Source organism: Macaca nemestrina, chromosome 1 (assembly GCF_043159975.1).
Source record: "Macaca nemestrina isolate mMacNem1 chromosome 1, mMacNem.hap1, whole genome shotgun sequence".
Lineage (NCBI taxonomy): Eukaryota > Metazoa > Chordata > Mammalia > Primates > Cercopithecidae > Macaca > Macaca nemestrina.
In genome coordinates, this window is record NC_092125.1 from 84607555 (window position 1) to 84633385 (window position 25831).

Here is a 25831-nt window from a genome sequence, read left to right on the forward strand (position 1 = left end):
GAGACACCAGGTTGGTCTCTGATTTCAACACTCTACTGCATCCATAAGATCAAATCCTATCCTTTCAGGATGTTGTCTCACAACTGGCACCATCACGAGCCATTCTACTCTTCATTTAGGCCATTTCTGGGTGATGGGGCATGTGGCAAAACCAGTTAATTCCTAAGTGCAAGCCTGACGCTGAACTCTGCTGCAGAATGAGGTCGCTGATCAGAAGCAAAGCTATACAGAATGCCACAGTGGTGGGTGGCATTGAGTGCTGTGAGTCCACATGACCCACAGGACACACACCAGCTGTCTCTATCACCAGCACTGTTCCCTAGTCCAGCAGGCAACATTTTTCACATACGGGTTAATTTCGCTGAGGAGGAAGATGTTTACAGGCCACATTTTCTTTACTTTTGAAGTCTCTAAAATATATCTTCTTATAACCTAGATGACCCACTCTAGGGAAAAGTAAAGAGAAATCAGAAAACCAACACTGACCTCTTAAACCACACAAATGGGTATATTTGGCACATGCCAAAGGGAAGCTGCCGTCTAACCTTCCATGCCGAGGCTGAATGGCAGAAGTGAGGGGCAGTGGGATGCTGCTAAGCACTGTACCAGACCTCCCTAAACCCCCATGGCCCCAAATTAGACTCAATTTGGAAGGCCCTGCCTTATGAAATGGTGGAAACACTATGCCTCAAAAAAAAGCAACCACCAATCTCTAAGGAGTCAAAACAGAATTTAAGGGAAAGGCAATGACACCATTGAGAAATGTGAACTCCTAAGGCACCTGGGTGTACTTTATAGAGTGGAATAAAACCAGCCCAACAGGTCAGAGGTGAATGATTCCCAATGTGCAGATCTTAACAGTTAAGATACAAGGTTTCTGAAGGCCAAAGGACAAAGCACAACTTCCAGGCTTTTGGTGTAAACAGTTAAGCTGAGTACATACTATGCACGCACCAGGGGCAAGGCTACCAATTAGATTTCATTCCTAAAAGCAGTACTTGAGGTTTGCCCTAAGGCAAAGTTCCCCGCAAATCATTCTACAGCAGCTTTGCCTTAGTGCTCTGGGATGCTGAAGGAATGGTTCTCCATCTCTTGTGTAGCCAAGAGATAACCACGGATGCAGAATTCATTGGCTAGCACATTGGCTAAAACACTACTGTGTACGTAGCGCATCTTTTATAGATGTATGCATGCACCGCCGTGGAACAGTGTGCTCTGAAATGTCAGCCTAGTAATGCCTTGGGCAACTACTGCTGGCCAAGGGCACTTCCAGGCACAAAGGCAGGAGGAGGGCAGCTCATCAGGAGGGGCAGAGGGCAGTTCCTCTCGCTTCTCTCATGGAGCACCCTGAGTTTCTATGCAAGGTTGGCTTTAATTTTTAAATTAAATTTTCACATTTTAGCTGCTACCCTGAGATAGGACTTGAATTTTTTTTTTTTTTTTTGAGTCGGAGTCTTGCTCTGTCACCACACGTGATCTCAGCTCACTGCAACCTCTGACTCCTGGGTTCAAACGATTCTCCTGTCTCAGCCTCCTGTGTAGCTGGGATTACAGGTGGACACCATGTCCAGCTAATTTTTGTATTTTTAGTGGAGATGGAATTTCATCATGTTGGCCAAGACGGTCTCCATCTCCTGACCTCGTGATCGGCCCACCTTGGCCTCCCAAAGTGTTGGGATTACAGGCATGAGCCACTGCACCTGGCCAGGACTTGAATTTTTTAAAAGCGAACAGAGAAAAGCAGAATGTGTAAACTAAAACATAAAATGCTAATTTCTCTCTTTTGAAAGGAAAATAGATTGAGAAATGTGAAATCTTCCTTAAAAAAAGAAACCAGTTTTGATTACAGGGAACCCATTAAGTAATCACTCCAACCTAAAAATACTTTGTTTAATCAGGTACTGTGAGGGTAATTGCCTTTCTCTGTGCTGATAAAAAAAAAAAAAAAAAAAAAGGTAGAGTGCAGAATACTGAGAAGCCCAGGAGCCCCAGAGCCTGGATTGCTGGATAATCAGGAGAGAGGGTCTCCAGGTCAAAGGTGCTGGTCTTGAACTCCTGGCCTCAAATGATCCTCCCACCTCAGCCTCCCAAAGCACTGGGATTACAGGTGTGAGCTACTACCTCACTTGTCCCCTTCTGTAAAAGGTCAGAAGTGACATAAGACACTGGCCCTGGCTTTCAGGCAATTGAAATGTAAACCTTTAAGTATGATTCTCAAATGTAGAGTAGTTGTATGAGGCAATGTGGTGTATGAAAGGCAGTCCTCCGGAGAGCAGGATGAGTTGATCACCACAATGCATCTGGTAAGTTGGAGGAAAAAAAAAAAAAAAAGTGTCTTCCTATGCCTGGTGCTTGTTTTTCTGCCCCTTAGGTGGGGCATTCCCATTGAGCAATGCTGTTTGTTGCCTGGCACGTTCTGGAGTTTCACAGATTTGGGTAGAAACAATCCCCCCAAAGTCTCTTGGGACCTTGCACTGTGAAGATTAACCATATCTGTAGTCAGAATGAGAGCAGACACGCAATACACAAATAGAGAAGGCATCTGCATTTTTAATCGAGTATTACTATTAGCCCTTGGATAAGTATATTGGCGGTAGAGTTTTAATTTGGAAGACAAAAGTGCCCATAGGAAAGTCAAGAATTTCAAATGAAACTTTTAATACTACGTATTTCAAGAGCTCCCATGTTCAAGTATTCCTAGAGAAGGAAAGCTCTTTTTGTTTCTAAGTATGAGAAATTGTTAGCGTTCCTTCCTTTGGTCTTCCCACACCCCTCACAAAGAGGCAAACAAAATAAAAAGCGGACAATAAGTGCAAGATAAAAAAGAAAATCTAAATAGTATGAAATTAGTTTTTATTTTTAACTAAAAATAAAATGCTTAACATCTTTCCAAAATCGAAACTAAAGACGAACACTTAGAAAAGAGAGTGGAAACGTATTTTTCCTTCCCTGGGGAAACCAGTAAGGCAGACGTTCTAACGAAGCTTGGTTTTTTCCACAGGACTAGTCTATGCAAACAGAATCTCTCTCTCCAGCCTTTTCTCTATGTCAGTTTTATCTACCTGGCAAGAAAAAACAAAAACAACCCCCAAACAACCCCTCCCCACAAACACAACACAAAACAAGGGACTTGAAAAGTTGGAGAAAACCTTTAACGCGTTTCTGTAAAATCCTTTCTGAGGTGGTTTAGTACAGGCACTATCCATGTGCAACTTAGTTGGCCAGGTGAGTTGGTGCAGAAGCGCTTCAGGTGAATTCATACCAGAGCCACCGGGTGTGAGTCGGCCACCTCTCCCAATTACCACAGGGAGGTCTTAAAATTGAATTTCAGTTTCAGCAGATACTTCAGATTTACCTGAGCAATATCGTAGACAATGTACCTGAGGGGAAGCTTGTTAAGGAGCCAACGGTCATACAACAGAGGGTACATGTGCCTCATCTCCCCCAGGCTGGCAGGACGCTCAGTGCCAGCCTGAAAGTCACTCTAAGTCTTCTTCAGGCAGACTGAGGAGAGGAGATCATCCTCTGGAAACTGGGGGAAGGCTCATACCTTGTTAGCCAGGCTATGCACAGGGAGGGACCACGGAAGGGAAACAGTCACCATGGGACAGACTACAGGACAGCCTCTAATCCTCCTCTGCCCTGGGTAATCTGACAGCATGTAAGTGACTCTGTAGCTCGAGAACATCCCTTTGTGCTCACACAGCATACTCAAGAAAGGATACTCGTTATATAGTAGACAGGTGTCATTCACACCAGATGAAATCCCGGTCCCAAGAGGAACCTCTACACCATCCAGACTAATACTAGCTGAAGGGTCAGGGGTAGTTTTGCCCAAACCTGAAAAACAGAAGTCACAAGTGACATGAACTGTGAGAGCAGATGTGGCAAAGGTTCCAGGGAGATGAGCTCTATTTGATGTTGAGTCCATGTGGCCTTTTTTTTTTCCCTTTTTGAGATGGAGTCTCACTCTGTCGCCCAGGCTGGAGTGCAACAGCATGATCTCAGCTCACTGCAACCTCCGCCTCCCGGATTCAAGCAATTCTCGTGCCTCAGCCTCCTGAGTAGCTGGGATTACAGGCACCTGCCACCATACCCAGCTAATTTTTTGTATTTTACTAGAGACAGGGTTTCACTACGTTGGCCAGGATGGTCTCGAACTCCTGACCTCAGGTGATCCACCGCACCCAGTCTCGTGCTTATTTTAAAGACATGCTCTGCTCTATCTTTCTTCAGATATAAAACTAAGGCAATAAATCAAGGTTTCCAGGGCATCAACCTTCACTGAGTTTCATGAGAACAGTGGCAGTACCCTCCATACAGGGTCACATTTTGGCTTAACAGAATTCCAAAGCAGCCACTTCAACCAGGCAGTGGGAAGTTCTAAATCATATGCTGCAAATTCTAGCAATGCAAGATGCTCCAGGCTACAAGATGCTGTAGCTACAAGTTAGGTTAAAGCCCAAACCCATGCACCTGGTTACTGGTGCCTGCACCAAGATTCTCCTGGGGCATCTGTGATACCAGCTGCAGCCACAGAGAGAGAACTGTTTTTAAAAATGAACCTCCTGCTATAGAGCTTGCCTTTTTTTTTTTTTTTTTTTTTTACAAAAATAAATAAAACGAACCTCCAATCACGGTCAGCTGCAGCATATTAACCACCACTACCACCCCCAAACAACAACAACCACACACACACCCCAAAAGGATAAAATGAATCTCCAGCTGTTTGACGGCCAGCCACAAGGCAGCCTTCTCAGGACAGCAAGCCCCCCGTTCTGTGCTGTCCAGGGTGCCTTGGGCTGTAGCAGCAGCTTTGGAAACACTTTACCTTTGACACTGTGCTTCCCCTTGGGTAACTTGCTGATATGTGAAGCGTGCTTCAGTTCATACCTATTCAAAAGAGGATGGGCTCAGAAGAGGCTTTCACACTGTGCTCTCAAAACCAACAGTTTGATTAGGAGAATAAGATCAGATATAGAGATGAGATAAAAGCCCACAAAACCCAGACCATCTTAACTGCTCAGGCTTCCTCCCGAGTTTCTGGAACTGCTCCAGAACCTGAAGCTGCGGTTGCGGCTGAACATAGTCTGTGCCCAGCGATCACTGCTATGGGGCCATTTTCAAGGAAAGGCCCTATATGGAGTGGTGAACGGCAGCTCTGGGTTTCTGTCCACATTCCACAGTCCCCAGACCCCTGGCCGTTTACATGACCCTGTGCTTTTGGTTACAGTTCACAGGACTAGGGTGGATGTCCAAATCAAGCTGGACTAATCAGATCTTTCTCTGTGGAGAATCTGGAAGTGGGATTAAGATTCCAGTTCTATTTGGGTTGGTCTAAGAAAATTGAAACACTGCTGAGTGGAGGAGGAGGCCATGTGGGATCATCCTTTGTGCAACTCAATCTCTCTGCTTCCCAGTCCGTGGAGAGAAGACACTGCTGCCAGCTCTGGAGGCCTGGCTGCGTTCCTGCCCTTGCATTTCCTGAAGTATCCTTGTATCTCCCTTGTTCCCTTAACTTAAATTGGATTCTGTTATTTACAAGAAAAGAATCCTAATTGGCAGGTCCAGTAACTGTAGTGGGGAATTTCCACTCTCCCAGCCAAAGGGAGTTCTGCCTATAGCCCATTCCATCTGTCCCCATGAAATGCCATCGGTCCCAGAGCCAGGTTTACTCACATGTTTCCAAGGGCAACTTCTCCCAACACGATTAAGCCTATTGGGTCTCCCTGAGACGTATGGCAGTAGTTGGCGCTCTTGGAGACCATGTCAGCAAAATAGATCCCTTTACCAAACATGTAGCCTGTCTGGAAGGTTGGAAAAGGGACAGCTGAGAATCTTCTGATGGGAAATTAGGAGCAGCTGTTCACTGAGTGCCAACATGAGCAAGCCACCCAGCTAAGTGCTGCAATCCATCACTTCTAATTCTCACAATGCCCATGCTGAGGAAACACCAAAGTTTTAGCTCACAAGCCAGGCTGCTCAGATCCTAGCTCTGCCAGGTGCCAAGGAGCTGCAAGAAGCTATGTAACCTTTCTGGACTCTACTTGCCTCTTTTAAGTGGGGAACATAATCTCATGGAGCTGCTGTGAGGATGGAATGAGCTCATCAATGTTACTTAAACTAGTGCCTGTCAACACCCAAGGAACGCAGGCTGGTATTTTTATTCCCTTTTGTAAGTGAAACACAAGGTTCACAAAGGGTAGGCCATTTGCCCGTTATACACTACTGCACAGCACCAGAGAGAATCATTTAAACCACTCTCCTCCTCGTTCTACAGCTGTGAAACTAGAGGCTTGGAAGGCCCTGTCCAGCTGGACCCATCTAGAATCCAGCAGGTGGCATCACGACCCCTCGTGTCTGGGTAAAGCCTTACTTATTTATCACTACGTTTTCCTGCTGAAGACACTGACACTCAAGAGGTGGCCCGGCTGGGAAGTGGTAGAGGTAGGCCTGGACTCAGCTTGGCCTGTAGCCACGTGTCTGTTCTTTGCTCATCAACACACCCGATTAGCATTTGCAGCAGGCCCTGGCCTGGATGCTCTATCTCCTTTGTTCCAGAAACTGTGTTTGAAACTCCTGACAGGATCAGGGTCAGGAGGATAAAAGGGTGAAGGCCTAAAGGAAGGATGTCTGGCAGAATCCCCCTAAGCCAACTAGGCCTCTTACTCAAAGTTCTTTATGGAGACACCTGCAGAGACAGGTATTGCCCACCCCTCACTAGGCCAGGCACATACCACAGGTGCTTCAGGCGGGGCTATCCGAAGACCCTGCGACAGGATCCCGGCAAAGTTGGTGGTCCTGGACCCGTGCCACAGCAATCTTCGGTTATGAAGCTGCTTAAAGGGCTTGTAGCGCTGGCATTCGCCTTCACGCTCTATCTTAAAGATCTGGTTGTAGTAGTAAACAAAGGGAGGGACAAAAGAAGCCATTTGTTACTCTGGTTGATTGAAAGATAGGACTGGACACAGGAGAAATGACTGGCTGTCCCTAAGGCTAGAAGACTTAAGGTCTGCTGCAATGCAGAAAATGTTTTCCACAAGGCTGGGATGGAAGGTCAAGGTCTGGCCCAGCAGAGCCCAGCCATTGCTAGTTAGTATTACTGTGCAGCAGATGTGCACTTGAGGAACTTTATCTTAGACCTCTGATAATTGTACGTTCTGAGACCAGGTTTGGGGATGGGAAATGTCCTTTAAAACATAATAAAAAGCCATCCCCAAACTACTGTATAAGATGCTAATTTTATAATCTCAGCACTTTGGGAGGCCAAGGAAGGCAGATCACCTGAGGTCAGGAGTTCAAGACCAGCCTGGCCAACATGGTGAATCCCTGCCTCTACTAAAAATACAAAAATTAGCCGGGTGTGGTGGCGCATGCCTGTAATCCCAGCTACTCTGGAGGCTGAGACAGGAGAATCACTTGAACCCGGGAGGCAAAGGTTGCAGTGGGCTGGGATTGCACCACTGCACTCCAGCCTGGGTGACAGAGTGAGACTCCATGCCCAAAAAAAAAAAAAAAAAGACTACTAATTTTTCTGCTGAACAAATGAGTCACTTCTTTGGATTATTTAAAGTAAGTAAACTGCTCTTTTCTACCCAGGCCCAGGTTGGAGGAGTGGGCAGGGAAAAGCTGGCAGGACACAGAAGAAAGTGGGGGAAGAAGGGATTCTTACATCGATGACTTCCAAGTCATACGCATTGTGTGTGGTTGCATGAGTGTTCTTAACATACTTCCTGATGATCTCGGCTTCTTCAGAATCTCTGCCAACCACCTGGGTAAAGAGAATCTTGGGATTAGCAGAAAGGAGACCCCAGGAGAGCTACAGAGGAGGAATGCTCAGGCTCAGTCGATGCACAGCTCAACACCACACTCCTCAAAGGAAGCCAGGCATGACCGAGAGCCTGTGTCCCAGGCCCGTGGGCTGGGCAGATCCTGGGCCAGTGGCTCCAGTTTCCTGAGCCTCCACCTCTTCATCTACTTGGGCTCAGGGTTCCTTTTTGTCTTAAAATTCTATGTTTTGGGATATCAGGGAAGCTGGAATATGGGGCTCACTGTCAGTGAGCAGGGCATTTCCAGAACAAGCAACTGGCTCCTGGAAGAGAGTCCAGCTCAGCATGAGTTAAAACACAATGGGCCAGAGGAAGTCACAGCTATGATGTGCAATTAAAATTATCCCTGGCTCAGTGCACAAGCCTAACAAGCAGCTGTCAAATAGCTGACGTAATCTATGCTAAGTAAACCTGAGTATTATAGATGAGACTAGTTATGTTTTATTTTCATATTTATATTCAAAGTTCAGAAAACCTAGGAATGCTGGTCTACCTCACTGTCTTTTAATTAAAAGTCTTCAGAATTGTAAACAGAGAATAAGAATCCCTTCACAAAGAACCACCCCCACAGTTTTCCCATCAGGAAGGTGCTCTAGGGGCAAAATAAGTGACATGTGGCGTCTTACCTGCTTGGACTCACAGATCTACCCTTTGTCCTAGGAAAGGAGCAAAGGCTCTTTCTTTAGTGATGTAAACACCTGGTACCAGACTCAACACACTAGCCCACCTGAACCCCTGCAACACTGCAGGGAATGGGCTGAGGACAATGGGGCACATGAGCGTGGAGATAGGCTCAAGGACAGGGCCATCTAGAAGCTGAGGCAAAAATCCCTCCTCTGTTGGTCTAAGTAGGGTGTTCAGAGACTGTGTGTGCCAACACAGGCCACTTTAGCTCCAGAGAAAAATGAACCCAAGCACTGTGTTTTTATTAGAGCTGCCATCAAGCATTTCCACTTCTGAAATGGACATCGGTAATAAGCCCTCTAAAAGTTCACACCACAAGGGTTTAGAAAAACAGAGTTCCTCTCTAGATTAAGGAGGGGGAAAAAAAAATAACTTTTGGTAAGACCCTCAAAAATCAATTTGTATGCCAAGCTGAGGTGCTGGCTTGGAAGGCTGCCTTGCAAGCAAGGTGCATTATCTACATGTGAAATGCCCAGAGGTTCTCAAAGGACCACCAGCAGCCATGTCCGGGAACTTGTTAGAAAAGTAAATTACTGGGCACCAGCCATCTGTGTTTTAACAAGCTTTCCAGGAGATCCTAACACACATGCGAGTATGGGACCGCTGCTCTCAGGATGAGGTTAAATGTTTGAGGAAGGCCTGACCCTGTTACCTTAATGTCAGTTTTGAGCTTCTCATAGTTGACATCGATGGGGTCCTTGCTGCTATCATCAGACCCTCCCCTGAGCAGACTGTAGGCCACCTCGATGTCCAGCAGGTTGTCAAGCATTTCCACCTTGGCCTGGAGGAGCAAAAGCAAGCCCCTGACTTAGGTATCGTGGTGAGTGAGATAGACTCACCCAGGTGGCAGAGAAAACCTACATGCAGAGAACGTTCAACACAGTGAAGGGCAAACCTTCCTGCTGGTCAGGGCCAGCCTGTTACCTGCTGCACACAGTGAGCTCTCCTAAGGACTTCCTGGAATGCTAACAAGGCCTTGCGGCCTGGGGGAGTTGAGAGGTGGAAGAACTGTCTTTCCTCTCATACAAGCTGACATTTGGGACCTATAATGAAGGTACTTCAGACAAATGTTTCCCGAGCCAGGAGCTCTCTTAAAAGGCAGAGAGGGAAAATGGGGAGGAAGACGTTGTTATGAGGGAGAGGCTCTCCCTCTCTAACAGCTCTTTCCCCAGTGGATTTGGTGGAACAGAGGCAGGAAAAATGGCTCTGCCTCCATCAGTGTGGGTAGAAACCCAACTTCAAAACAAGGGCAAGGAGGTGGCCCTCCCAGCATCGGCGCTGCCCTCGGGGATCATGATGGGGAGGGACGGTTGCAAGGGAGTCACACCCTCGCCCAGCAGACCTGCAGTCCCTTCTGAACCCTTGCGTACCTGCACACTGTCTGCACTGTTCAAGAGCGGAGGCTTCTTCATCCCAAAGTCATGGGGGATCAGGGTGTAAAAGCGATTTGAGAGATCCAGGATCTGAGAGTCGCTGCTGCCCTGAGACACTGCCTGGAGACGAGGGGACAGAAGGAACACAAGACTGACGAAGCAGCTCCGAGCCCCCGGCCAGGCTTTCTCTTCTAGCAGGTGGGTGCTGCAGCAGGTCCAGAAGTAGCGTGGTATGTGCACATGCCAGGATGCATGGGAAACGACCAGAAGACCACCTTCCTGTTAAAGCTACACCACTGAGCAGCACAGGACCTCCATCCTCTAAAAGCACTGCTCAACACAATGGGCTTCTCCCATGAACTTTCATTTGTACAAAGAACTGTGCAGTTACAGACATCTGAAACCCCGCCACAACTATGCAAAATGTTAACTGTAAAATCTAGGTGGTGGGCTCATGACTACTGCTGTAAAATTTCTTCAACTTTTTGTATGTTTGAAACATTTTCATAATAAAATGTTGGGAGGAAGTTGCCCATTGCTATAAAATTCAGTCAGGCTCCTTGTCTCCACTGACCTTCATTGGCATTAGTTTTTACTGTACCTGGAGGTTGAAGTGGCCAGGCACAGAAAGGCTAAGCAACCCTTACACTTACTGCCAGTGTCACTTGGTGCTCTATATGTAAAGGGTGTGCAAAAAATGCACAGAGATGAAGAGTGGGGCCATTGGGATTCCAGGAATTTGGCAGACAGCCTAGGTGACCACAAGAAGGTCAAGGGGGTATCAAGTGGCACCCAGCAGGTCTGAAGCCCCACGCCTGCTTCTTGCTGTAACAGGGACTTCACCAAGTCGTACAACTTCCATCTGTGCTGCCCAGGTGGCTCTGGAAATGGGTAAGGATGCTATTCCAGCTCTTCTACCTGAAGACTATGGCATGGGAAGAAGCAGGGGCTGAGGAAAGCCTTGCAAGTTCTCAGTCAGTGAGGAATAAGGAGAGACGTTCACTGCTCAGAGCCAGCTGTAACTGGAGTTGACAGATCCGGTTCAGGGCCTTTTCTCCAGCACCAGCCAGAAAGCCCGCTGCCTAGGCCCACTTCTGTTTCCCGTGTGCTTTCCTTCTTTCTATAGGCCAAGCCTGTATCCACCCACAAACATAAGCGGAACCCTCCAGCTTCTCCGGGATGTAGCTGGAAGGTTCCAGGACTGGGAGACCTTGAAAGATGCTTGAAGAATGTTGAAATAACATGAATGAAAGGTTTCCATCTGATGACTTCCTAGTAACTGCACAATAAACTCTGCCTAACTCTTAAGGACACATAAAATAAAAACCACAACGCAGGTGACCCTTGAACAATCGATTTGAAGTGTGCAGGTCCACTTATACACAGATGTTTTCAATAAATACAGTTAGCTCTCTACACCTGTGGGCTCTGCAGTTGAGAATTCAACCAAACTCAGATCAAAAATATATTATTCTCAGGTCAGGTGCGGTGGCTCATGCCTGTAATCCCAGCACTTTGGGAGGCTGAGGTGGGCGGATCACTTGAACCCAGGAGTTCGAGACCAGTCTGGCCAACATAGTGAAACCTCACCTCTACTAAAAACACAAAAAATTAGCTGGGCGTGGTGGCGCATGCTTGTAACCTCAGCTACTCGGCATGAGAATCGCTTGAACCTGGGGCCGGAGGTTGCAGTGAGCTGAGATTGTGCCACTGCACTCCAGCCTGGGGGACACAGCGAGACTCTGTCTCAAAAAAGAAAAAGAAAAGAAAAATCCCCCCTCCCACAAAAAAATCTCAGGATGCGAGACCCACAGATGTGCAGGGCCAACTTTTCTCCTCCATGGGTTCTGCAGGGTGGACTGTAGGACTTGAGCATGAGTGAATTTTAGTGACCACAAGGGAGTCCTGGAACCAATCCTCGAGGATACAGAGGGATGCCTTTACTTTTAAGAGAGAGGGTAACCAACGTCTTCAAGTTTATAGGCAGTTTACTATGTATCTGACAACTGAAAAAGTTGGCATTCATTAGTTTTATGATAAACTTTTGTAAGTGGCAGGCACTTGCCATTTATTGAACTAAAAAAAATCTAAACCCTCGTGATATGCAGTTCAGTACTTCCAGTTTCTTAACCTTGAGTAAATGTTACCCCTGGCCACCCCCAGGTCTCGCCCCCTAAGTCAGCCAGGGGAGGTTCCAGGAGGCCCCTGGCGGCCCCGTGCTTACCTGCTGTACCTCACTGAGGATGGAGTACGCGGCCTGGATCTGCCTTTTGCTCAGCTTCCCCAAGGGCATCTTCTGAAGGTCGATCTGAGGAGACAGGGGATTTCGCTCTGAATGCTGGGGACTGCGCAGTGTGATAGCAGGAGAGCTGGACCGAGCAGCCCACCCTCAGGCCCCCAACAGAAGCAGTCAGGAGCCTGCTGGGATTTCCTGAGGACACCAGTGACCCAAATCCAGAGTCTGTAGCCCCACTCCCCCAATGAGAGATGGTAGTGTGTCTGAAGATTCTTGCTTACTTCCTTTACGGCTGGGCTTAGCCAAGCCATAAGTCATGCTGACCCCCCCCGCCCAGTGGCCTTCCCTGGGGTCCCAGAGCCAAGGCGGTTAAGTGCACCCCTCCCTGGGTTCCCAGCTGGAAAAGAACCAAGAGTTTTCAAGTGTTGAACACTATTTTTAAAAAGGACACACTCCTGAACTTATGGACTTACATTCAAATCAATGCTGTCCCTTTCAGATCAGTCACCTCCAACAAATATTGCTACTGCTCATATCTTGGAAACTGCCTGACATCAAGAGAAGCTGCAGTGGAAGAAGCATGAGATCTGCAGCCTTCGTTTTCCATTTGTTAAGTGGGGCCATTTCCTTAAAAGGCACTCACTCCCTTTTGCGAGCAGCCCTGCCTATTTAGCTCAGCCCCTGCGTGGAGACACGTGTGTACCAATGGGCCCCACACTGTATCCTGAGACATCGTCTCTGGGGCTTTGCCAATAGACCCTTCTGAGATCCCCGGGGGCTGCGACTGCGCCTTTCCATTTCTGCACGTCCAGCACTTCCTGCAGTGCTTGGAACAAAGAACTGAACAAGAATCTTAGAAATGGAACTGCTATGGTGATAAAATTAAATAAAAGGATGTGAAAAGTACTCACAGCTCATCAGGCACTGACCAAAAGCCAGCAGCAACAGCTTCTAATAAAATCCACAAGCCCTGACCTGGGCTTCCCTGTACACTCAATACTGCAAACTCCATCCTAAGGGAAGATCTGATTACTGGCAAGAATTAAGTAGCCACAGCCACATCTGGGGAAGAAGGTGGATAATCTATTTCAAGCCAGGAACAAGGTATAATAAAAGAACAGAGTGACTTTGGTATGGACTCTCAATCAGCTCTGAAAGCAGTTCTCAAGAAGGATTCCCAAAAGAAGTTCTGATGGCACAGCATGGCCAGAGTGAGGGCAGAACTTTGAAGGGCACATTTTCCAAGCTGTATAATTCTGGTGTTTATGTAAAAAAAAGAAAATACCTAGTTTCCCTAATTGTACGCCCCTCAAAACATACGCACAGACTAAAAATAAGAGGTGGGCTCCATCCACACAGGCTTCCCTCGCTACTGGAAAAGAAACTCAGGCACAGCGCTGGATGGTGGGCTGGGAGCAGTGGCTCCACAGCTGCCCAGTTTAGAGAGAAAGAGCAAAGTGGGAGAAATACCTTGGCACTGGGGACCCATGAGCCCCAGCTGCAGCCAGAAGGGGACTCCTAGGGCTGCAGCCTGGAATCCTGCCCTCCGCTGTGTGTCCTGACTACCTGGAGCCCATTCCCTTCTGGACTCAGGATGTGCCCTCCTCACAGGGAGAGTCAGGTTCCCCTGGTGCTAAGGATGAAGCCCTGAGGACCACTATGTCTCCTTCTCTACATGGTTACTCCAATTCCACGTGGACCCTGCTGAGGTCAGGAGCGGGCATCCTGCTTTCCACACACTTCCAGCTAGCTGCCTTCTAGCTTGTTTCAGCAAGCAGCACCCATGTCCCTTTTCTTCCTGCTAAACTAGTTACCTGTCCAGTGAAAAACATTAAAATGTCATTTCAGGCCGTGTGCCATGGCTCATGCCTATAATCCCAGCACTTTGGGAGGCTGAGGCAGGTGGATCACCTGAGGTCAGGAGTTCAAGACCAACCTGGCCAAAATGGTGAAACCCCATCTCTACTAAAAAAAAAAAAAAAAATTAGCCAGGCATAGTGCATGCCTGTAGTCCCAGCTACTCGAGAGGCTGAGGTTGGAGAATTGCTTGAACCCAGGAGGTGGAGGTTACAGTGAGCTGAGATCGTGCCATTGCACTCCAGCCTGGGCAAAAAGAGTGAAACTCCATCTCAAACCAAACCAAACACAAAACAACAACAACAAAAACATTTCACAGGAAAGGACTTGGGTTTGAAAATAGCTGAGAACTTCTAAGAATCACAGATAGACCAAGGTGTGGGAGACTGGAAATGATGTGCAGGACTTCAAAACGTGAATGAAACGAGGCCCTCTTCTCCCTTACCGTAGCACCTCTCAACCTTTCCCTCCCCCTGTCCCTCATTCTCAGTGAGCCCACCCATAAGCTGTTCACACTAGTAGACCTCATAAACAAGTCAGATGACACAGCGATTTGAACAAGCACAGCGAACAAGCCCTGGCCATTTTTTAAACCCGTTAGAGGATGTAACTCAACACTCCACTCTACAACAGCACAGGCGTGAGCATTCCTGCCAGGCTGAGCTCTTGGCTGGGAGATACTGGGTTGGCCCTGATGTCCATGGGGCTTATACTGCCCAGTTTTGACCCCCTGTCCTCCCAGCTCTAAGGCAGGCCAGGAGGCTCTAGGAGGAAGGACTTGGGAAGACAGCAGAACGTGAGCATGAAGGGAGCAACCCCGTGGAGAAGGGTGGAATGCTTTAAGGCTGATCTGAGACTCTCAACCTCCACTGGTTCCTAGGAGCCCAGGACAAAGGGAATAACCATATGCATCGCAGCTGCTTGTTTTTCAGAGCAGCCTGAAGCTTCTGGGTTCATTGGCTAGGGAAGAGGAGAGGGTGTTTGCTGGCCAGGTGGGACCATCTCTGCTCTGAAGGCCCCCAGGGTCAGTACTTAAGACCTCTGATGCTAGGAGCAGCAAGAACAAGGGGTCTGCCCTTTTGCACTCATCTCCCAGAGGGAGAGCGGAGATGAGAAGGAGAACAGACAGGAAACACAGAGCCTCTGGCTGCAGTCTCTGCCATTCTGCCCTGGACAGAAGCATGACTAATCCAACAACCATCACCCCCACCCCACTGCCAACCTTTTAGAAACTGGTATGAATTTTATCTTATGAATAAGTGTCACAGCAATTTTCTTTTACTCTAAGTGGGCTGTCTTGCACTTCCCATGGTAACTCCAGTTGGTTGGTTTGGTTGGGCCACAAAAGAAGCAAGACTAATACACCCTGCCACAGCATGAAGAAGGGGAAAAATACAAAGGGTGGGCTGGTCACAGTGGCTCACACTGTATTCCTAGCATTTAGGGAGACCGAGGTGGGTGGATCACTTGAGCTCAGCAGTTGGAGACCAGCTGCTTGGGCAACAACATGGTGAGACTCCATCTCAGAGAAAAAAAAAAAAAAGTACAAAGGGGACTAGGGACCAGGGAACAGCTCTCTCCAACACATCACATGCTTCACTGCAAATCAAACAACCCTCTGCAAAAGTGCAACCACTCCAGGCCCCAGCACTCACACAATTTAAGATTGAAGGACAGGTACGAGAAGCTGACAGCCAATGTATTCTGTTTTTGAAACAGAAACAAGAACAGGCAGAGCTCTTCACTAGCTCAGCAAATCATCATCCACAGCAAATGCTCACAGATAAAATGATAAAGCGCAATAACCTCATATTCCACCATGGCTTTCTTCATACTTTCCACATCAAAGATCAGCTTGATGAGGTCCTGAACTGGCTTGGGGAGCTTGGACTTGGTGCCAGGATTTACTGTCAGCTTCTTCACTGCCTCTTCATCCTTCAGGAAAAAAGCACATTACCAAGAGACCCAAATCAACAACTCAACCAAGGTATCTGTGTCTGTGGGGCCGGGCTGCAGACAAAGGACACAGGCTAGAGTGCCACCAGCAAAAAAAAGCTGAGTATTAATCAAAAAGGTGTGGAAACAGCAGCCAGGATGAAGGTGCCTGATGCTGTACACGGGTCAGACTCTTCCTGTGCCCGTCCCCGAAGTTTTCTTGGCGGATTCTTATTCTTGTTGCCACTGCAGCATCTGCATGGGCTGACCCACCCTGGGGTTGCTGGTCCCTTCCTGGGAACCTGCCTAGTGCCCACTCATGCCCAACCTGGAAGTGCTGGGCAACTGTAGAGGCAAACCTTGGGGCAATAGGACATGAAACTGAAGGACAAATTATTTCTCTTTTTTTCTTACACTTCCTCACACAAGGGCCAGTTGCAAGACTAAGTTTATATAGCCTTCTCTAAATTCCCAAAGGACCAAGCAACCAGTCCCATGCGCTGCCAGCCAGCCTGACAGTGTTAAAGCACATCGTAGCATTAACTGTCCGTCCTCCTCCTACATTGCCTAATAAACTATTGAGGCTCCACCCCCACTGTCTGAAGAACCCAGGTTATGTCAAGATCACACTGTACTGAAACTGCTTTAACTCTTTAGACTTGAACTGTATGAGGGCATAGACTGTGCTCTGTCCAGCACAGTGTCCCTAGCAACTAAAACGGAGTTTGGTATTTGGAGTGAAAGGAACTGACATTGGGCTTTGAACCTGGAATCAGACTGGCTTACCCAAGCAGCAGAGAGCTAACTTGTGTTGTTAGTGTTCATGGCTGCTGCTCTCACCTTCATAGTAGACCTACTCAGTGTTGAAACACCATCTTAAATGTACTCTGTTATCTTCTGGGTATAACTTCATTGGAGGGCAAAGTATCTATGTGTGCAAAACCCTTATTTAAGTGCATATACCTTATGACCCAGTAACTACTTGTAATGACAACAATCACAGAAGCACACAAATATTTATATGTATATCAGCATCATTACAGCAAACGCCCAGAATCAATCTAAATAACTTCCTGCTAAGTTACTCTGATTCTGATTAATGATGTTATTCTGATTAATGATGAATTCTAGCCACACACGGGATGGGATTCAATGCAGCCTTAAATAATGCTCTGGATTGGTGCAGCCAGTGGCCACTACAGTAGCCACTGGCCAAACTGAGGTGTGCTGTAGGCACAAAATACACACCAGATTTCAAACACTTAGTAGAGAAAAGCCAAAAGGGAAATTTTCTCATTAATAATTGTTGGTGCTGATCAGGTGTTAAAATTAGAATATTTTGGATATATGGGGTTAAATAATACCAAGATTAATTTCATTGGCTTCTTGCTTTTTAAAATGTGGCTATAAAAAATTTTAAATGTATTGAAATGGCTTGAATTATAATTCTATTGGACAGCACTGCTCTAGAAGACATAAGGAAATGTTCCTGGTACATTAGGGCAAAAAGCAGATGGTTGCAACATGGTACATATGGTGGTGGAAAAGGTACATATGCAGTGAAAGCTGACTGAAAGATATATCTACCATTATTTTAACTGTGGTTAATTCCGGGCAATCTTAATTTTTTGTGCCTTAGTACATTCTCAAAACATTTTAAAACAAATATTTAACTCAGTAAGGGGCGCTACCGAGTCAGGCCAAATCTGTCCTGAAAGTCTGCTGTCTGAGCCTCATCATTGTATAAGCAAGATGTAAATCCTATTTTTAATATAGAGAGTTCATGAGGCCCTCTGTAAACTAAAAAATTCCCCCTTTCAGACATACTAGGCCTCAAAGATTTCAAATTAAAATCTCTACCCACCTACAGGTCTCTCTTTTTGTAAATAAATGTGTTTTCTTTTCCCTGATTAAAAAAGTGATAAATTCCCATTTTCATAAAGGCAAGCATTTTGCAAAGAAAAAAGACAAAACAGAAAAGTTAAAATGTCAACCAACAGACAAATGAATGCTGTGTGCTAACAGATATAAGGAGACGCCCAAAACTACAGATAGAGACAGCACTAGGAAATAATTTGGGACTAATAAAGTGTGACCTAGCAGAGTAGGTCAAGTTACTATAATTCTGTTGACAGACCAGGTCACATGATGGAGGGTCACCATGGGTTCAGATGAAAAGCCTTATCTGGAATCTGTGAATTATGCCCTATTGTTTCAGGAGTAACTGAAAAGACTGTTCCTCCTTGATATCTCAAAGATGCTACCACAGTTCTCATTTAAGCTCTATCTCATACTTCAAGGTGTTGACTGTGTAGAATGGTTTTTCTGCTGTCTACTGAGATGATCATGTGGTTTTTGTCCTTCACTCTATTCATAAATTACATTGATTTTTAAATGTTGAATCAACCTTACATTCCTGGGATAAATCCCACTTGGGAGTGGTGTATAGATCCTCCTATGCTGCTGGATTCGGTTTGTGAGGATTTTGTATCTCTATTCATAGGGTTTCTGCATGTCTATTCACAGGAAATTGCTCTGTAGTTCCCCGGTGCTGCTTTGGCTCTGGTATCAGGGTGGTACTGGCCTTCATGCAATGAGTTGGGAGGTATTTTCCTCTATTTTTGGGGGAGAATTTGTGAAGGACTAGTATTCTCCTTTCAACATTTGGTAGTATGTTTACTATGATGCCATCTGATCCACAATGTGGATTTTCTAGAATAAGGTGTCCCTTCCTACTCCTAGAAGCAGACAGTGTAAGGGCATTATATGGTTACCTGGCCGTAGTCAATCTCCAGGGGGTAGAACTTTTTGGGATACTTTGTGAAATTTTTGGAGTGCCAAGCGTTCCCGGTTTTTTCTTCATATAATTTCATGAAGTGCTCAATGGCATCCTCCTTGGACGGCATCTGTTCCAGTTTGTTGCTACCGATCACCGTCCCCACACGGCCCCAGGACCTGAATATCCAATACCTGTGGTGGGAAGGAGGGTGTCAGATGCACAAGTGTGGGTCAGCTGTCCCATTTCAGGAGAAGTTCCCCTTTCTTGCCATTACATTCAGGTGTGGAAGAATTTTACACACCCCAAAAGGATAGTGATTAACACAGAACAAAAGGAACTGCTATAACAATAAAGGGTCTTTATCTTACCTCTCATTAAACTTTCAAATCATATTGACTATAAAAAAATGCCACATAATAGTTTAAACTTGGTTCTGGCAGCCAAGCCTGAGGAGTGAATCCTGGAGTCTGTAGACCTTTGCATAAAAACGATTCTACTCCTCTCCCCAAAGAAATACAAAGTACTGTCTGGAAGTCATGTGTTCAAGGAGACAACCCTTAAAGCTGTACCCTAAAAATAATTAACTTTCAACTCAGATCCGAGGCTAAGATACAATGAAATGAGGGGCGCAGTGGCAATGGCTCCTCAGGTCCGGTGACCTAGAGATGCAGGCTGTCATGTTCAAATTCCATCTCAATTGAGAGTGCACATCACACATATCCAGCTGCTGTGCTGCTTAGCTTTGGATGAGCTAATTTTTCATTAACTCAAAGCAGAGTTAATTTTTTAAATTAACTTTAAATTAACTTTAAATTAAATTAACGATGTCCACCAGGCCGAGGGTGACACTGAAGACCTTCCCACCTTTCTCCAGGACAACTCTGCTTAATTTAAAAGTTTTAAACTCAAAACTTAATTTTCATTTCATAAGAAATACAGATATATCATAAACCCACATACAAGATTTGTGTACATTTTAAAGACAGAACTATGGACTTCAAAGAAAATTTGGGACTCCCTGGCCATTCTCTGGGCTACTGCACAGGGGTTTAACAATTCATTCTCTGCTTGGTTTTTCCTGTGAAAATTTTTGGGAAGCACTACTTTGATCTATGTTGAAAATTTTTTCTGACCCTAACAGCCCACACCACCCTTTCACTTAACACCAGCAAATCTAAGCCACCAGAAAAATGTACACATCCACAATCAACGTTAGAATTTAATAAGAGTTCCTTCCATATGCCTTTCCACTGACACATAAATCCTGTTTTGTGTTGGCTGTACCACAGGGCAATGAACTCACTAGCTAAGGACCACTCTGCCTAGATACATAAGGACAAAAGCCAGCCCACCCTCTCATCACCTCCCAGCTGCTGTACCCCACAATCCAGAATACACCCTTGCCTGTCTCATCATGTTAATTAAAAAAAAGGCAAATCCAAACCTCTTTAGTTACTAGGGAGTTTGAACATTAAAAAGTAAGTTCAACGCTGGCCAACCTTTATTTGCTTCAAAGTTTTAAAACATATGTAAAATTAGAAAATCTTGATTCAAGCAGCTGAAAGAAAAGCCAGCTGGGGCTGGGTGCAGTGGCTCATGCCTGTAATCCCAGCAGTTTGGGAGGCTGAGGCGGGAGGATCACTTGAGTCCAGGAGTTTGAGACCAGCCTGGGCAACATAGTGAGGCCCCTGTCTCCATAAAAAATAAGGCATGGTGGTGTGCATCTATGGTCCCAGTTACTTGGGAGGCTGAGGTGAGAGGATTGCTTAAGCCTGGGAGGTCCAGGCTCCACTGAGCTGTGATTACACCACTGCACTCCAGCCTGGGTAACAGAGTGAGACTGTTTCAAAAAACACAACAAATAGTTGGAAAAACAAACAAACAAACAAAAAAACCCCACCAAACAAAAAGAAAAGCCAGTGGGAGAATACGTGAAACCATACCTTAAGACAATTGTACAAGGACAGCAATGCTACTGGTTAGTAAGTGGCTTCTTTCTCCCCTTTAAACAAAGGCCTCATGGTTCGTTTTTGATCTCTGTGATTAGATTTCATTCCCTAGGCACTGGGCCTAACGGGTTTCACAAGGCTGATGGCACAGCATTGACTGATGCAGGACGGGCCCATGTCTCTGCACAACCAGGCTACATCTACAGAACTCACCTGCTTTCCTTGTCGTCCTCCAGAAGCTGCAGCTTGTAATAGGAGTTGGTTCCTTTAACGATGTCCACCAGGCCGAGGGTGGCACTGAAGACCTTCCCACCTTTCTCCAGGACATGCGCAGAGTGTTCCAGTCCTGTCCCGGAGGCAAAGCACCTACAGTTTTCTCTCCCCTTGAGGGGCTAGCGCTCTCAGGGAGAAGGGGTTTGCAGGCCTGAGGTTCATGCCTTTTGGATACACTAACACCACCTTCAGGAGGTTCCCCTGAAATGTGTGTTCTCAGGACTGGGGGAGCTGGTGAAAGAGGCCTGAGGGGAAAGCCACGACCACATTGCCCCAGGTGTGCTGCGGGCATTCGGATGTGTGCTCCTAGTCTGCTGGTGGGGGGTGGGGCACGTGGCCCACTCGGCTGGCAGTCCTGTTTGCTTACCAGAATCAGGATCCACAGCTGCTCCTCCTTTAAGAGTTAATTTCATTCTCTTTTCAGATTTGTTGATACCTTGGAAGGGAACAGAAAAATGTCAACACGAAGTTAAACGTAACTAAAAAGTAAGGGGAAGGTAGAAGGCAAATGAGTCGTTCTCATTCGCATGATCTGTCAACTCGGCATCTATATACACACTCCTCCCACCACCCCAAAGCGCCTGCCATTCTGTTTCCTGCTCTGCAGCACTCAACAGGCCATGTCTGGGACACAAAGGGACAGGTTCTGTGCAGGCCAACCTGGCCACCAATGTCCCCGGCTTTTGGCCCTGGAGGGGGCAGCTTGGGGCCCTCACCTTCCTCCTTGACCTGGCCCTTGCTTTTTTTGGAGAGTGCAGCCCCTGACTTCCCTTTTGGGGCCACAACTTCGACAGGCTCTGCCTTCACCTCTGCCCCCCAAGGGGACAAGATGTGTGCTAAGAACAACTCCTGAAGGCTCTTGGTGGAGGCGGAGACGTCCTGGAGGAAGTCCTCAGACACAACTCGGATGTTGGCTTCCTTTACTTCCTCCATCTTCTTATTCATCTTTTCCACCTCCTCTGTTCAAATTGAAAGGAAAAAAAAAAAATGAAATATAAGTTTAAAACAAAACTGAAACCTCAAATTACTATAGTTATATTTACTGTGTAATTCCAAACCCTCAACATCCACAGCTCTCCTTTGCTTCCAAGTCTAATGCTCCCAAGAGTGTTTTTCATTCAAACGATCATCTTGATCAGCAATATTCCCCCTTTTCTAAGGTATGATGAGCCAGGGCAGCCTTCTCCAAGCCATTCTACAGCACGATGTTAACAGACACTCCAAGGAAAAAACACCCTGATGTCAAATATGTATGGGAAATCCTGTGTTGTATTTCTCTGGTTCCTGAAGACCTACAGTGGTAGTCGGCATAATAGACCCACACAGAAACCTGTTTACCTTTTGTTTCACCCTACCTTTTCCAAACATACTTGAACCATGAACTTCTGTTTTGGCAGAGATCTACGCACATCTTACAGAGCAGTGCGAAGTGATGAGAATACAGGTTGAGCAGTTTCCCTTATCCAAGATGCTTCAGACCAGAAACTTTTCAGACCTTAAAATACTTGCTTCGTATTTACTGACTGAGCATCCCTAATCCAAAACTCTGAAATCTGAAATGCTCCAATGAGCATTTCCTTTGAGCATTACGTTGCCACTCAAAAAGTGTTGACTTTTGAGGCAATTTGTTTGGATTTCGGGACTAGGGAGACTCAACCTGTAGTAGCTTACCATCTTTAGTTGGGAACATGCAACACATGTGAATCTATAGTACAAAGCAGCGACACTGAGGGCAAATACTCGTTTCCCTTCATAAAGAACCAGAGCGATGATGATGTTAAGATCCAGTTTTGGAGTGCTGTGATCGACTCTTCCTCACTGACTCGTCATCACAATCATAAGATACAGAAGCATTTTCCCTGTTGCACAAATTCAGATTCAACTCACTTTTGGTGCTGATGCACAGGGAAGCCTTATTGGCTGTCCCTGTCAACTTCCCCCCGAGTTTCTCAATCATAGCCTTCACTTCATCCTTGTTCCGGGAGAGCTTCCCAAGAGTCAGGATCTTCATGTTGGATAATGGCTTATCTGGGATGAAAGGAGAGAATCATTCAGCAAGGCCAACTCTGGTGCTGCTCCCCAGTAAGGGGAGGTAGAAGAGCAGGCGAGCCAAGCAGGGAGCTCCTGGGGAAAAGCCTATGAAAATACACTTGCGAGAAAACAGGACGGGACAGCAAGCTGCCACCTGAGCACCTACAGATGTTCCTCAACACAGAAAGGACTGGGCAGGAAGCAAGCCACAAAATGCCACTCCATGGCCAGGCCAGCCTTGCTGGTGTGAGCCGGGCAGCTGGGGGTTACCCCAGGTCCGCTCCATGGTCAGGCTAGGAAGGTTGCATCTGCGGATGAGGGACCAGGATGGGAAGAGGGGTAAGGTCACATGAACCCCCAATTCCTTCTGCTATTCTCCCAAACTGCAATTCTTATTAATTAACCCCATTTTAAAATGAGACATGTCCAGGATAGTCCCTCAAAGGAGTGGCCAGCACAATCACACTGAGCTGAGCTAACCGATTCTAGGCGAAAAGCAGCTGCCTGGTGTGCACTGACCCAGGTCAGAAAGGCCTGGACAGGGGTGTGCCTTCTGTTCACAGCAAACAACACAGTGCTGGCGACACGTTTCCAGAACTGGAGATGCTGCAAGGAAAAGTCCTTACTGCCTTCCCTGTGAGGGCAAACAACTAGGAAACACTGACAGTTTAAGTGAAACTGGTGAGGTCTCCAGAGAACACAATTATTGATTTATGCTGAATTGCAAGTCAGGGGAAAGCAGAGGAGGGAACCCTCCATGGAGGGGTCAGAATGCCAGCCCCCACCTGGCCCTTCATGTGGGCACCTGGACCCAGGCTGCCAGCAGCACAGTGGACTCGGGATGACCACCCACACACACTGCAGTGACCACTGGTCCCCTCTCAGGATATGAAAAGGAGGTCAATAACAGGTTTATATTCAAGGACGGAACCTTCATCCTCCATCCACCAAACTGTGACCTTTGCCATCAGACTATGCCACATGTCTCTGAGTAAATAAGCAGCGGGTCACTTCTCCTGCCAAAAAATACATTGCTCTCACTGTCTTGGTTGGCTTGGGGCATTTCTCACTAGTGCTGATCAGTAACTCCCTCTGCATACAACAGAGACTCGAGCATCACACCAGGGTCACGATGACTGGCGGCTGCAGGGCGGCCTGGAGAGTGAGGCCTGGGATGCTGCTCTGCAGTGAGGTCAGGCAGGAGACCCTGCGTGGTACTCCAGGTAAGGCTGTCGACCTAGCCTTTCTTAGGAGCCCCTCTCCTAGCCTCCCAGAATAAGAGTCACTTGTTCTTTTACAATGTTTATTTTATTTTTAGAGAGAGGGTATCACTCTGTCGCCCAGGCTGGAGTGCAATGGTGTGATCATAGCTCAGTGCAGCCTTGACCTCCCAGGCTCAAGGGATCCTCCACCTCAGCCTCCTGAGTATCTAGGGCTAAAGGCACATGCTGCTACACCCGGATAATTTTAAACATTTTTGTAGAGATGGGGGTCTCGCTACATTGCCCAGGCTGGTCTCGAACTCCTGGCCTCAGCAATTCTTTTGCCTCAGCCTCCCAACGTGCTGGGATTACAGGTGTGAGTCACTGCTCCCAGCCGATACTATGTTCTTAACACCCTCCCACCTTGCTGTGGTTGGGGGTGTAACAAGCCAAGGGAAGAGGCCTATCCCCCGCAGGACAAGGCTTCCCCATGGTGGGGTCAGCAAAGAGAGACCCTTGATGGATACTTTCTTCACCAGCTCCACACCACCAGCAAGTAGTGGGCAAACAATTCCTGCAAAGCAATTCTAAGACTTGGGCCCTAAGAGCTGTACCTGCTGAAGCAGAGGAGTTCCCAGCAGCAGGCGCCGAGGCTGTGGAGGGTGGGGGCGTGGCCACCACTGGGGCGCTGGTTTCTGGGGGGAATATACGGTCCTGCTTTTTAACCTTCAATTTCTTGAGGTAAGAGATTTCTCGGAATTCCTAAAAAATATTAAGTTTTAGTTAAGAAGCTAGCTCTCCCTTGAAGTAACCACCTCATAGACCAAAAAGGATTTGGCTTGTCCAAATTAAAGAATCTCTTTTTTTCTTCTTATGATAAAGAGTAACAAAAAATAGAAAAATGTGAGGCTTCCAGAATGAAAGACAGTATTATTGCTGCCTCAGTACTTATTTCCGGTACTTTTACATTTACGATAGGGGTGGTATTAGGGCTGCTTTAAGAGAAAAATCTTTCCCAGAAAAAACAAAAACACAAACCAGCGGCCAATTTGGTCAGGAACCACCGCTGGAACTGCTGTATGACTATAGCCTCCCTGGCCTCGTTCCTGAGTTGTTCCCTTCGAGAGTTAATAGGCCTCTGTGGGATCACACGCCTACTCCAGAACCTCAAGACCCCCAATACCATACATACTGGGAGATTATTACCCAAAAGGAAATCACAGTATTTGCTTTCCTTTTTAGAAGAAGGAAAAATGAATGCAGAGAGCCCTACGGTATTCACTATTCACTCTTCACTCTTCACAATTCACTCTTCACTCTGAGTGATTTACAAGCGGCCTTGCTCTAAATGGTCACTCAATAAGTATCAAATACATGAAGCTCAGGGAAAGAGCCTGTGCTCCCAGGTCTTCGTCCAATCAAGAAACTGCTCTTTCCATCTATGCCTGTGTTCAGGGAGTCAGCTGGATACAAGAGGTCACAGACTGCTTCCAACACACACTGACCACCTAATATGTGCTACCAACCATAGTTTGGTTAAAAACACAGTTTCTGCCCTTGAGAAAGTATCTCATTTGTGACTGAGCATCAGCTATAGGAAGGTGAACTTTAACACAGGAGCTAAGCTATGCCAGAGGTGTGCTAAGGTGATGTGAGACAGGGAACGCTAGCATGCACCTGGAG

At 46.7% G+C, this 25831-nt stretch overlaps 1 protein-coding gene across 1 annotated transcript in view; it reads right to left on the reverse strand.

Annotated features, from left to right (window-relative positions):
• Positions 1–2836: 2836 nt before the first annotated feature.
• The window catches only part of LOC105478612 (poly(ADP-ribose) polymerase 1), a 47004-nt gene continuing 24009 nt past the window's right edge, over positions 2837–25831 (reverse strand). Inside the window, exons 8-23 of the mRNA XM_011736108.2 lie at positions 24763–24910; positions 22803–22943; positions 21632–21874; positions 21283–21351; positions 20856–20988; positions 18689–18884; positions 15786–15914; positions 12111–12194; positions 9884–10006; positions 9166–9294; positions 7673–7771; positions 6738–6890; positions 5680–5807; positions 4832–4893; positions 3726–3840; positions 2837–3380 (exon numbers count right to left, since the gene is read on the reverse strand). Of these exons, the coding sequence (XP_011734410.1) occupies positions 3299–3380; positions 3726–3840; positions 4832–4893; positions 5680–5807; positions 6738–6890; positions 7673–7771; positions 9166–9294; positions 9884–10006; positions 12111–12194; positions 15786–15914; positions 18689–18884; positions 20856–20988; positions 21283–21351; positions 21632–21874; positions 22803–22943; positions 24763–24910 (2034 nt within the window). The 3' untranslated portion in view covers positions 2837–3298. The remainder of the gene's footprint in view (positions 3381–3725; positions 3841–4831; positions 4894–5679; positions 5808–6737; positions 6891–7672; positions 7772–9165; positions 9295–9883; positions 10007–12110; positions 12195–15785; positions 15915–18688; positions 18885–20855; positions 20989–21282; positions 21352–21631; positions 21875–22802; positions 22944–24762; positions 24911–25831) is intronic.